The 14,045-nt window shown below is 44.8% G+C and overlaps 1 protein-coding gene across 1 annotated transcript in view; it reads left to right on the forward strand.

The window, feature by feature from the left end:
* The window catches only part of APPBP2 (amyloid beta precursor protein binding protein 2), a 50,941-nt gene extending 42,068 nt beyond the window's left edge, over positions 1-8,873 (forward strand). The window contains exons 10-13 of the mRNA XM_084822844.1: positions 268-353; positions 1,090-1,280; positions 4,127-4,292; positions 7,176-8,873. Of these exons, the coding sequence (XP_084678970.1) occupies positions 268-353; positions 1,090-1,280; positions 4,127-4,292; positions 7,176-7,429 (697 nt within the window). The 3' untranslated portion in view covers positions 7,430-8,873. The remainder of the gene's footprint in view (positions 1-267; positions 354-1,089; positions 1,281-4,126; positions 4,293-7,175) is intronic.
* The last annotated feature ends 5,172 nt before the right edge of the window (positions 8,874-14,045 follow it).

The following is a 14,045-nucleotide window of genomic DNA, read 5'->3' on the forward strand; positions in this document are numbered from 1 at the left end:
TCCTGCAGGCAGACCAGAATCTGTGACGGAAGGCTTTTAATCCTGTGTTTTGCACTGTGTTCCTAGCACGCAGTGAACAACTGTCCCTGTTCCCAGATAAACCCAAAGCACGTATGCTGGCATGCATCAGATAGAGCTCTCTGCAGGCAATCTTGGAACTTCCTTTTCTAATGTGGCGGCTTGGGTTTTTTTATTTTGGCGACTACGTTTCAAGAAAGGCAGGGGAGAAGTATATTTTCCTCATGTGCCTGTTGTGCTTGGTCTTAGATTCCATGCAGAACGTGCCATTGGCATCATAACCCACATTCTTCCGGAAGATCATCTTCTCCTCGCCTCCTCCAAAAGAGTTAAAGGTATTTGTATGCTTCTCTTGGTTCTGATGCACCTCTGCCTCGAAAGATTTCTCATAGTGGGGTTGGGAAAGGTCTCTGCCTGGGGCCTTCAAGGGCTACTTCCAGCCAGGGTCCACAGCGCTAGCTAGATAGGCCAGACATCTGAATGCATCAGGTAGTTCCGTGTGTTCAAATGTGGCAGGTATGTTTGAGATTCATGTACAGCTGAGGTGCAGAACTACCTCCCCAGAGGCCAAATTCAGCCTTCTAGTGTTCCCCCTGGCCCCGTTCCCCCAACCTTCGATCCTTTGGTGGTTTCCCAGCTTTTGTGCTGGTTTTCCCCATTCTAAAAGACTGAAATGCCTCTCCTGTGGCATAGTCACTGGCAGTACATTGCTTCAGGCTACAATAGGCTGGTATTTTTGGCCCCGCATCTTTGTCACTTGGCCCTGCCCACCACTGGAATGTGGCCCTCGAGAGCTTCTCTGAAATGGGATGCGGCCCTCGGGCTGAAAGGTCCAGCACCCTGATGTACAACCTCAGAAGTGCAGCATCAGCTCTGCCACTGGGGACAGAAATAGGCAAGAGTTGAGCGGAAGGGCTCTCTGGATAATGCAAGCATCAGTGGTTGGTGCCTCAGATTCCTGGTTAACTTAGGGCGCAGTCCTATGCGCCCTTAAAGCCTTTGGGCACTGGGTCTGCTAACATGGTTTTCTCCTCTCCCCCCCTCCCCTTCCTTCCTTCCTTCCTACGCAAGCCCTTATCTTGGAAGAGATTGCAATTGACTGTCACAACAAGGAGACGGAGCAGAGGTTGCTCCAAGAAGCCCATGACCTGCACCTGTCCTCACTCCAACTAGCCAAAAAGGCCTTTGGGGAATTCAATGTGCAGACAGCGAAACACTACGGTAACCTTGGCAGACTTTACCAGTCGATGAGGAAGTTTAAGGTAACTGCAGCTTTCTCGGGGCAGTGGATAGTCGTGTGTTTTTATTCCACTTGTATCTCCACCCCCCCCACCCCCAAAGTTGTCTAATCTGTCCCAGTCCCTAGATTTGGGGGTGCAGGAGGCCCGTCCTTTGTGACCCACTTTTCCCCCCAAAGAGCAGAGGCAGCCCTAATGTTTGGTGAGCCAGCTAGTAGGAAGGGAGGTAGAGGAAGAGGAGCAGCTGAGACGGGAAGAAACCAAGTGTGGCAAGGAGAACAGGAGGAAGGCGATAAGATGCTGGCCGGAGTATGTGTGTGTGGTTCATTCGGGGCAGAGAACTGGTGGGCAGCATTGTAGGAGGGGAAGTTGGTGTTCTTTTAGTCTCGGCCAGATGGCTTTATTAATATGAGGTTCTGAGGTTTGTGGACTCCGGTAGATGTGATGTCTTTACCATAATTATATTACTGCATAGTAATACCACAGATATACCTGCTCCTCGCCAAGGCGATGTGCATTAAAAAAAGAAAAATCTGAAGTCTGCCATCTGTACAGACTACAAAAATCAAGGGAGACTTGCATGGAATTACCTTCGCTTTGATTTGTTCATTTGTTTATTTTATGTAGTGTTTTAAACATGGATACCCCTCCCTTCAAAGAAACTTTCCTAGGGTGGCTTACCAGAATAAAAGCTGTTAAAAATTAAAATAATACAATCAATAAAATATGAGAACAGCAGATTTAAAAGAGCAGCATAAAACCATAGAACTAACATCGGGGATTAAAATTCCACAGTTTAAACGACCAGAGAATGCTTTGTTAAAAGTCTTCGGCTGGCGCTAACATGACTTCAGCATAAGGTCACTGGCGAACCTACATAGTCATGTTAGAGAGGCAAGGAGCTGTTAGGTGCTGAAGTTTGGGAAATCTTGTTCACACACGCACAGCACCTATGTCTCCTCACGAGGATCTGTGCCTGCATTGCTCACCCCTTTCACGTTTCGCCATAGCCATAAGAGTTGGAAACTTTGTTTTAAGGGAAGCTGTAGTTATTAAAGCCAAATCATGACCTGTTCCTGGAGAGATTGTTTTTATTCTTTTACAAGTTTTATCACATTCAAAATCAGTGTAGTACAGCCCAGTTTGTCCTTTTTCGTTAAATGCCATGCAGCCCTGCTCATAAAACAGGTGGTGGTAGAAATACAGCTTTTGGCTGTCAGAGGTCTTCCTGCTTCTGTGCGTGTGTATAGTGGAGGGATTCTGAAATGCCCATCCTTGGTGAAGCATTAGATTCGTAAGAACTTTAGGTTGTAAGCTCCTAAAGGCAGAGACTCTGTCCTCTTCTGCCATGTACATGAATGGTGTTATGTAAATGATAAACAGTAATAACGATTCATAAGAATCATTATCAGAGCAGGCACTCTTGGAGGATACTGATTATCTAGACCCATTTCAGTCTGGGTTTCGTTCTGGTTACGGGACTGAATCAGCCTTGGTCGCCCTGATGGATGACCTTCATCGAGAGAGGGACAGGGGGAGTGCAACCCTGTTAATTCTGCTTGATCTCTCATTGGCTTTTGATACCATTGACCACGGTATCCTCCTGGATTGACTCCGTGGGATGGATATTGGAGGCACTGTGCTACAGTGGTTCCGGTCCTACCTACGGGGCCGATTTCAGAGAGTAACATTGGGTGACTATTCCTCAGCCCCTTAGCAACTGAGCTATGGGGTGCCTCAGGGTACCATCTTGTCCCCAATGTTGTTTAACATCTATATGAAGCCATTGGGAGCGGTCATTAGGGGATTTGGAGCTAAATGCCATCAGTATGCTGATGACACGCAGTTCTATCTCCCTGTGACACCTGAATCAGGAGAGGCTGTGCAAGTCCTGAATCAGTGCCTAGACTCAGTAATGGGCTGGATGAGGGCCAATAAACTGAAGCTGAATCCTGGCAAGATGGAAGCCCTGTGGGTGAGTGGTTCCCAGGTCTGGGAGATAGGCTCATTGCCTGTTCTGGATGGGGTTGCACTCCCTCTGAAAGATCAGGTCCATAGTCTGGGGGTACTCCTAGATCCATCATTGTCGCTGGAGGCCCAAGTGGTTGCGGCGGCTCGGAGTGCCTTTTACCAGCTTTGGCTAGTTCGCCAGCTACGGCCTCTCCTGGAAAGGGATAGCTTGACCACGGTGGTACAGGCATTAGTAACCTCAAGACTGGATTACTGCAATGCGCGCTATGTGGGGCTGCCCTTAAGGCTGGTCCGGAAGCTGGAGCTAGTGCAGAATGCAGCAGCACGGCTGTTGTTGGGAGCTGCCCCTTTTCAGCGTGTAACTCCTTGCTGAGGGAACTACACTGGCTGCCTATTCGTTACTGGGCCAGGTTTAAGGTATTAGTACTAGTGTATAAAGCCCTAAACAACTTGGGACCAGGATACCTGAGAGAGAGCCTCCTTCCCTACCAACCTGCCCAGTCACTGAGGTCATCAGAGGGCATGTTCCTGGTGGTTCCACATGGACCTATGGCCCGGTTGGAGTCCACCAGGAGAAGAGCCTTCAGTGTGGTGGCCCCCTTCCTGTGGAATTCCCTGCCTTTAGAGGTCAGGCAAGCGCCAACATTGTGTTCCTTCTGGTGCCTCCTGAAGACGTCGTTCTTTCAAGAGGCCTTCCTTGCATGACCAGCCATGGTTTGTTGAACTCCACTTTGTTGGGATTTGTCTTTTTTTTTTAATGGTTTAACTCTTTTAACCATTGTTTTATTCTTTATCATGTTGTTCACCGCTCCGAAATCTTCTGATGAGCGGTATATAAATATTGTGAATAAATAAAGAATAAATAAGAAGAATGTGTCAACTTCGGGTTTTATTTTCAGGAAGCGGAAGAAATGCACATCAAAGCAATCCAAATCAAGGAACAGCTTCTGGGCCAAGAAGATTATGAAGTCGCTCTTTCCGTGGGACATCTGGCCTCACTCTACAACTACGACATGAATCAATACGAAAATGCTGAAAAGCTTTATTTGAGATCCATAGCAATTGGTGCGTCAGCACTTAAGCACAGGTTTTACATTTACAGAAGAGTTGGCTCCCATGATGTAGGGGTGGGTGAGGTTCTCTTGCTCTGGCAATAGCGTAGCTAAAAAGAGGATTGACTGAGCGTATTCGCTTTTCCCTTTTCACGGGGGAGAAATGAGAGCCTGTGTAATGTGGCTAGAGTGTTAGGCTCGATTTGAATGTTGGTTCAAGTCACAGGTCAGGCAAAAAACTCACTGGGTGACTTTGAGCCATTTCCTAACTAAGAACATAACAAGAGCCCTGCAAGATCAGACCAAACGGCCCATTTAGTCCAGCAGTCTGTTCCTACAGTGGCCAACCAGATGCCCCAATGGGAAGTCCACAAGCAGGTCATGAGCCCAGTAACACCCTCCCACTCATGTTCCACAGCAGCTGGTATTGAGAGGCATCCTTCCTCTAATACTGGAGGAAGCACATAGCCATCAGGACTCGTAGCCATTGATAGCCTTGTCCTCCATGAATTTGTCTAATTCCCCTTTTGGTGGCCTTCACTACATCTTGTGGTCCCGAATTCCACCATCTAGCTATGTGCTGTGTGAAGAAATCCTTCCTTCTGTCTGTTATGAATCTCCCACCATTCAGCTTCATGGGATGACCCTCGGTTCTAATATTCCGAGAGAGGCAGAAAATGTTTCCCTCTCAACTTTCTCCACACCATGCGTAATGTTATACACCTCTGTCATGTCCTTCCCCACTTGCTTTTTTTGTAAACTAAGGAGCACCCTTTCCTCCTAGGGAAGTTGTTCCAGCCCCTTGATCGTGTCTGTTGCCCTCTTCTGCACATTTTCTAGCTCTATAATATCTTCTTTGAGCTGTGGGGATCAGGACTGCACACAAGTGTTCCAAGTGTGATCACACCATATGGGCATTATGATATGGACAGTTTTATTTTCTGATTACTTTCCTAATGGTCCCCAACATGGAATTGGCCTTTTTCACAGCACCCACCCACTGGCTCGACATTTTCATCAAGCTGTCCACCACGATCGCAAGATCCTTTTCCAGGTCCCTGACTGTGTAGTTCAAACTCCACCAGCATATAAATCAGCTTTTTCTAATGTGACATTATGAGGAGATGGATTTTACTGGGGGAAACCCCTACACGAGAACACCAGCAGCTCCATGTTCCTCCTCCTCTCTCAAAACACTGGAACCCGGGGTCATCCTATGAGGCTGACTGGTGGGAGATTCAGGGCAGATCAAAGGAGGGACTTCTTCACACAGCGCATAGGTAAACTATGGAACTCGCTTCCATAGGATGTAGTGATGGCCACCAATTCGGATGGCTTTAAAAGGGGGTTGGACAAATTCCTGGAGGAGAACACCACCAATGGCTACTAGTCCTGATAGCTGTGTGCTACCTCCAGTACCAGAGGCAGTCTGCCTATGTACACCAGTTGCTGGGGAACATGGGCGGGAGGGTAATGTCACGCTCGTGTCCTGCTTGTGGGTTCCCGGTCAACAGCCGGTTGGCCACTGTGTGAACAGAATGCTGGACTAGACGGACCCTTGGTCTGATACAGCAGGACTCTTCTCACTGTCCATTTAGGCCACAAGTGTGTAACTTGTGGCCCTCCAGATGTTTTGGCTTACAACTTCCATGATCCTTCATTGGTTCTGCTGGCTGATGGAAATTGTAGGCCCAAAAATCTGGAGGGCCACACGTTGCTCAATCCTGGTGCTACAATTCTGCTAAAGAAAGAACATTCTGAGCATCCTAACCCAGGGGTCCCAACTTTTTTGGGCCCATGGGCACACTTGGGAATTTGAGGAACTGCTGTGGGTGCCACCACAAAATGGGCCTGGCTATTCAAAAGAGGTATGTGGAGAGAGAAATAATTATATTCAACCTGTTCTGGAGGGGGTTGCCCTCCCCCGAAGGGATCAGGTTCGTAGCCTGGAGGTGCTCTTGGACCCAGAACTGTCACTTGAGGCGCAGGTGAACTCAGTGGCACGGAGCACTTTTTATCAGCTTAGGCTGGTATACCAACTACGCCCTTATCTGGACAAAGATAGCCTAGCTACAGTGATCCCTGCTGTGATAACTTCTCGTCTGGATTGCTGCAATGCGTTATACGTGGGGCTGCCTTTGAAAATGGTCTGGAAACGTCAGCTGGTCCAAAATATTATTATTAGTAGTATTAGTATTATATTGATTTATATCTCGCCTTTTTCCCAATACTGGGACTCAAGGCAGCCAATTTTAAATGTTTTAAATTCACAAAATTTAATTTTTGTGAACCGCCCAGAAAGCTTTGGCAATTGGCGCGATATAGAAATGAAATAAACAAAATAATAAATAACGAGGCTAGGAGTGGGGAGAAACATGAAGGTAAAGAGGTGTGGGGAGAGAAGGAGCAAGGCTAGAGGCTGGGAGTGGGGAGAAACAGCAAAATAAGTGGCTGAGTGGGAGAGAAAGAGCAAAGCTGAGGCTGGGAAGGGCAAGAAAGAAGAAGGCTTGGGATGGGGAAGGGAGATAAATAGCAAGGAAAGGGGTTGGGAGAAAGAAAGAGCAAGGCTGGGAGGTGAGAGAGCAAAGGGGAAAGATCTGTGTGGACAGAAGAAGATTGGGTGGGGCCAGGAAGCAACTCTTTCCTTCTGTTCCTGCCCACTGAACAGCTGATCAGCGGCAGGTTTGGGAACAGAAAGGAGAACTTAACGTCCTAACATTTTTTAAGTTTTCTATTGAAAATCTTTGAAGAGGGCAGGAAGTGGGAGAGCTTTGCGAGCACCGTTGAAGGTACTTGCTGGCACCACATTGGGAACCCCTGTCCGAATGGTTTTAAAAGCATACTGTTTTGGTGGATAAGATTTTGAAATGCATTGTTATCATTATTGTTATTTTAGGGAAGAAGCTTTTTGGAGAAGGTTACAGCGGACTAGAATATGACTACAGGGGCCTCATTAAACTGTACAACTCCGTTGGCAATTACGAGAAAGTGTTTGAATACCACAACATTTTGGCCAACTGGAATCGGTTGCGGGATCGGCAGTTCTCAGTTACGGATGCCCTGGAGGATGTCAGCACTGGCCTTCAGTCCACCGAAGAAGTTGTCCAGTCTTTCTTGATTTCTCAGACCGTCGAGGAACAGATTTGCTAAGGAACTTGGTCAATTTTACCAACCGCTACGGTTTTTTTCTCTTCATTTTCCCCAAAATTTACATGGGAAAAGTCATACTGTGAAATTTGAAACCATGTAGTTTATTACAATTTTTTTTGTCCGTGAAGGGGCTGTAAAAATTGCATTGAAACACTGGTCCAGTCCATAAAAATCCCCTGTTTTTGAGGTGATCTCAACTTCTAATGGAGTGACTGTACAGATGAACGTGTGCTAAGATCCTTACCAGCATGAGTACAGCGTCTTTCGTTTTGGCTCATGTGTCCAACTTGAGAGAGATACATACATACATACATATATATAAAAAAAGAAAAAAACAATAGACCCCTAACGATTTTCTCTGTTTTTTATTTTTTTGTTCAAAAGGAGCCGCTTTGCAGGAAATCCCTGCGAGAATAGCAAGAAATAAAACCCTTTAACAATTTAAGAGTTGCATTTTTAATTCTGAAACGAGGGTATGACTGGCCTGTATGTAATTCTGACTAATCAAAGTCATGCAATATCATATAGTCACTCTCTTTATGCCGTTGTTTTTTTTTTTAAGTGTCATTCGGTATGGATTGTTGAAACAGTAATCACGGATATTCACACACACCCACAGGAAAGAGGGGAGAAGCTCTTGATTCATGCCTTGTGCTGCCTTATGAAGAAACGTGGCAAAGAATTTAAAAATCTTGGTTCTGAACTGCACAAAGTTGCCGTCTGACCACTGTTTTTGCTTTCGACGAGCGTCTGAACTGGACCAGTGTTCACCTGAAAGTGATAACCACCGGTAGAATATTTAGTCTTCACTTTCTTTCATTCTTTTTTGGTACAAGGCAACGGTTTTCTGTGACAGGACCAGAAGAATTAAAGTGGACCAGCCTCTCCTTACAAAGAGTCTTGGACCAATGGCTTTTTTAACCATTTCTGCCCCCTGTGTTCACTTTTACGCAGTAGAATTATTTCATCAAGAGTGTATTTTCAGTGATAACAGAGACTATATACGTGTAATAGATAACAAAACTAGGAGTTTCGTTCTTTGGCGGTTGCAATGGCATGTTTTTAAAATACTAAGGCTACACAGGTAAACTAGATGTTAATGCCATAAGGAAAATGTTAAAATGCTTCTCCTTTCCTTCCCTCTTCTTTGGAATAGGCTCTCTCAAAAGGCTGTAACTTGCTTGTGCTATCTAGATTTTTTGTGTGTGCGCTCAAAATCTGGTTTTATTTTAATTTCTGGAGATGACCATTCATTGTACAGCTTGCAGGGGTCAGTGGATAATGCCAAAAAAAGCACAACCGGTTGGTCTCTGTCTCTCTCTTTCTCTCTTTTTCTCTTCATTTTTTTATGTTAAACAAAAACAGAACCTGTTTTCCTTAGATTTAATTTTTTAAACATCTGTCATGTTTAAGAACAAAACAAAAAGATAACTATGCCTGTCTCACTAGCTTGTCTTAATTTGGGGCGGGGGGAGGTGTGTGCGTGTGTTTTCCTTTATTTTCTTTTAATTGAACCATCTTTTGATGTTGAGGTAATAATTGAAATTTTGAAAGACCTATGTAGCATATGTTCTCCTAGATTGGAAAGGTAAAAGAGAGTTGTTATTACCTCAGTTCTTAATATGGAGGCACAGGCAGTGTCTCTGTAGTTCAGGGTATTCGTTGGGTGGTCTCCCCTATTTTCAGGGGTTTTATAAGTTGCCCGGGGAAAAAGTCTTCGTTAACAAAAGCCTCTCTAGTATTTGGAGTGAGTTTTGTTCACTTATTTTTAATTTGTGATTTTGGGGGGTGGAAGGTCTGTCAAGAGTGCAGCAAAGGTTAGTGGTCGGTGACTTCAGATATTTCTCGTCATCCCTAACAATAGCAATGGCTTTGGCTTTTAACCTGGAATATTGCAGGCCGAGAGTTGTTGTTTTAAACTAGTGCCTTTTTAAAATACTTCCTTTCATGGGAACGGGGTGTGTGTGTGTGTGTGTGTCTCGAAACACCGTGCTCAAAATGAGGGTGTTCATTTTGGAAGTGTCTGCTTAGCACCTCTTATTATGGGATGGTGGAGGCCAGCAGGGTACAGAACCACCCACAGTAGCAAGACCACGCTGGCTTATCCTTGTAGGTCAGATTCAGCCTTTCTGCACGGTGCTTTCGGAGTGGATTCTTCGCCACACGCCTCCCAAAGGTGGGTGATTGGTTTTGGAACTGAGCATTTACAATCAAGATCCCTGCTTGAACAGGGGCTGCGCTCAGAAGAGCTGTTGTTGGGGGCGGGTGGGGGGGAGACCGCATCCCCATGGGGGAACCAGAGGACAATAAGCTCCCTGTGCAATGTAGTGGGTTGGTGGCGAGTTCTTAATATTTACACGCCTTTTTTTTTCACCAGTCATGTCAATGTCCATAAAAGTTTTCCACTCTAACCCCGTAGGTACTAAAGCTTCAGATGTTGTCTTCAGATCTCCTCTTAAAGCCCGTTAAAGTTGCTTTCACCTGACTCACCAAGTTAGACCAAAGCTTCAGAGGAGTGTGATAGATGGAGTTTCACAGGGCATCAGAGTCCTAGTGCTAAAATCTCAGCACATCTGGTACAGTTACGCTACGGGAGCAATCGTGACCTGTCAGGCTTGGAATTTTACCCCTTTAAAAAACAACCCAGCAACTTAAGTTTATTCATATTGGCCATCGGCCATATGAAAACTGGATTTTAAAAAGCCACCCCATTACATTCCAAGCTTTGCAGCCTTGGGATCGCTAAAACAAAACATCACCTTTAATGCTATAATATTAACTACGTAGCCTTATAAAGTTTGTTTTAAAACAGAGATTGCTGTAACTAATAAAGAAACCAGTAAACAACCTTCCCTAGTCTGGTGCCCACCAAATGTGTTGGACTACAACTCCCATTCTCCCTGGCCAGCAAGGGCCAATGGCCATATTGACCGAGGGTGATGGGAATTGCCGTGCCAACACATCTGGAGCTAGGTTGGGGGAGGCTGCAGTAAAACATGGTGACTGAAAGAACAGGTACAGATCACCTATTTCTGAAGATAAAAAAAACCCTTTAAACCTTTTTCGATACATTGAAATAAAATAGGAGAGGGACATTCCTCTGTTACATGTACTGGTATAGGCTCATTATCTTCAGTGGGATTGCTCTGATGTAGATGGCTTGTTCCCTTGCTTATCTCCAAACAGAACAGAGAGTTTTAGATGCAGACTTTGGGGGTACTCTCATCTTTCGACCTGTTCTGGGAGAGCTCTTTGACTGGTTTTGAGTCTAGGCCAGTGATAGCCAACCTGCTTCCCTCCAGATGTTTTGGACTGCAACTCCCATAATCCCTTACCATTGGCCATGCTGGCCAGAGCTGATGGGAGTTGTAGTCCAAAACCTCTGGAGGACAGCAGGCTGTCTACCTGTGGTCTAGGCTTCGGGCACAGAAAGACAGTAATTGGGTTGTATTACATTGATTTTGAACGTGGTATCTCCCTGACTTGTAAAAGAATGGGAAAAAAACCTTTCCAGAAACAGATTTGAGTGGTCAGGGTGACTACTGTGATCCAGTTTGGTATGCTGATTACCTCCCTTGGTTGGAAGGCATAAGGGGTTCAGTTCTCCCTTGAATATGGTGCCAGAAGAAGCCTATTGTAGTTTCTAGAAACCACAATTCCTTAATGACGTCAGGGGTCTGAACAGTATCCTTGTACATGCTATGTTGTTGTTTGTTGTTGTCTTTCCAACGGGGTTACTGAGCGAGTCCACAGCTTCTCAAAGTCTTTGAATGTATGATTCTGGGGTGCTTTGAACATGCATTATCCAATTCTCTGCTCCTCCTCCCAGCCTCCTCCTCAGCTCTGATCTATGCATGCAGCAGAATGAGTTGGTAGAACAGACTGTACCGCATCTGGATTGCAGGAGGAACGTTTGAGTGGTCCCTTATATAAAAGATTCCCAAGCTGCAGGTAGAAAAGTAAAAGAGCAGCATTTGCCTCTGATATGCTAGCTTCTTAAGTGCAGGGAGTTTTGTTTTTTGTGTGTGTTTTTTTCTTACTCAAAAATGATATTTCCTACCAGCTGTCGTGAAGTGGTACAGTCCAGAATTCTATCAGCTTGTTCTCCTGCCTGTGTAGACCAGGTCTTCCAGATTCCTCTTTTATCTTGTTAGCAAATGAGCTTGCAGAGGGGAAAGAGTCTCCACGCAGTGTCAAGCCTCTTCCGCTGATTTTGACTTCACCATCTTTTATCGACAGTGATGAGTTATTCCTGAGCGTTCCGTCTCCCGTTATCACCTGCTGTGCTCTTTGATTGCATCATTGGTCATGTGCAGAATATAAACATTTTTAGTCGTGAGTGGGCAGCTTTGTTCCCTGTGGAATATTGTAAAACAATTGCTTTTTTTCTCCTCTTTCCCTGCTATCTAAAATCCAACATAAGGACTGCCTGCTGTCAAAATCCAACATAAGGACTGCCTGCTGTATTGGCAACTTCATTCTGGGGTGTGTCTGATTTATTGTATGTTGGAAGATGGAAATTGCTTAAGAAGGGTGTATTTGTGTCGGCGGGTTATATAGACTCAGCACTGAGGTTCTTCAAGCTCACTTAAGAAAACTTTTTTATTTGTAACACCATAATAAATGTAGTTGAAATGTGTTGCTTTTCCTCCATTCATGGTGAAGACGAAGGGGAATCGTTGCCTTGATCTTCCAAAGAGACTAGATTGTTTCCTCCTTTCAGGATGTTCTTAGAGCTGGTCCACCAGTTGTTACTGCGTCCCCACCCCACACACACAAGTAGCTTGGGGAGCATTTTCTGAGCCAGGCTCCCAGATCTTTGCCGTTTGCAGTTCCCATGACCATGGAAGTAATGAAACTAACTTCTAGGATATTGTAATTTCTAGGAAATGTAGCTATGGTAGAGGTCATTGATTCCGTGGCTCATCCACGGTACTACTCAGGCCACTTCTACAAGTAGAGGAAAAAAATAATCTAGTAACTGAACTTCTCCCTCTGTGTAGCCAATAAGCACGGCACTGATGGCTTTTGCTTTTGTTTTGCAAGATGATGCATCGTTTAACGAGAAAATGTTTTGGTATTTTATGAGGTCCTCAGTTGCTTTTGTAGCTGGATGCTTCACCAAGGGTTGATGTCTTGGCAGCTGGAAGAACATTTCACTTGCTACTCCCCAAACCTTTAGAATACTCTTCCCCAATCTGGTTCCCTCCAGATACGTTGGACTACATACAGCTGGTATGGCGGAAGTTGTAGTACAACGCATCTGGAGAACGCCACATTGGGGAAGTCTGCTTTAGCCGTTTTTAAAAATAGTGGCAGTGAGACCTTGAAAATCTGGAGTTTTGTCTAGTTTTATCCTCAGAGGAAAGACCTTAGAAGAAAAAAAACAGTGCCCCCATCATGGGATAAAACAAGCATTGCAGGACAGTTTCGTCTTTAAAACCCCTAACTGCTAGAAAGGCGGGACAGAATTAGGCACTGTCCAAGTGATTTTGAACCCTTTCCTTTGGCTTTATGTTTTTGAGATGGGTTTTTATTCCTGTGCAGAGGCTACTATTCGCATATCAAGGTCTATTTTGTGGGGATGTCCCCCGGTGGGTCGCTTGTTCTATAGCTTCTACTGATTTCAACATATGAAGGTGTCTAGAGACAAGTGATGACTGCTTAAAAAAAAAGGATCTAAGTGACCTTTCACATTCAGCCACATTACAAAACAAGCCACATGGGGTAACACAATAGGACTCATCTCCTATGCAGATGGGGATTATTGTCCCCTGCCCCTTGGGGACTTCGAAGGAAACTAGCTAGAAATGGATTTAGCCTTCCTTTCTCCCTTCTCCCCTTGCTGTTGACCCTACTTCCCACAGAACCTGATTATTCCTTGTCTGTAGTGCAACTGGGAATAGAAGAATAAAACTTCTTGTAATATATAACATTTACATTTTAATGTCCTCTCCTTTAGAATATATCTTATGGCACCATTCATGTGGTGTTGCAGCCATTTAAAGCTGTAGTGGAGGGCACAGCCCCATCCAATTTGGCTGTATTATACAGAATTGTGGGTGTTTTCAGTCAAAGGCTAATGGCGCGCGCATGTGTGTGTGTGTGCGCGCATTTGTGAGTAAATCTGGACCAATTAAAAACTTTGCACATAGAGTAACTCTGGCCCCTGTACCATTTGGACAATTTTGCTCAGACTTCTGTGAGTCCTGGGTGCAACTGATTTATTATCATACAGATCAGATTGGCCAGTAACTTTGCTGTGGTGTGAAGTGTTTCTTTTCATGATTCATTTAGTCAATAAACTCCCATACAGTCTTGAAACAAAGTAGGTTGTTTTTTTGTTTTTTTTTAAAGAATGGTTCTTGGAAGAATCCTCCATTTTGGGGGGGTTCGTTTGAAATTTATCACCCAGTTTCCCAGCGGACAAGTTGTCATTGAAAGATGTTTTCCTGTGAACCCAATCTCCTTCAACAGATGCTTGTTAAACTGAGGCTGAAATACTAAGCATACTCGGCGGTAAATCTTGCTAAAATCATTAGGACTTTGTAAACATCTGCTTCTACAATCTTGAGCCACTAAACTGTGGAGTGGTACTGTTCATATCTGTTGGAAC

The sequence above is a fragment of the Heloderma suspectum genome, chromosome 16 (assembly GCF_057233095.1).
Source record: "Heloderma suspectum isolate Gila_16-S chromosome 16, 16-S_ref, whole genome shotgun sequence".
Taxonomy (NCBI): domain Eukaryota; kingdom Metazoa; phylum Chordata; class Lepidosauria; order Squamata; family Helodermatidae; genus Heloderma; species Heloderma suspectum.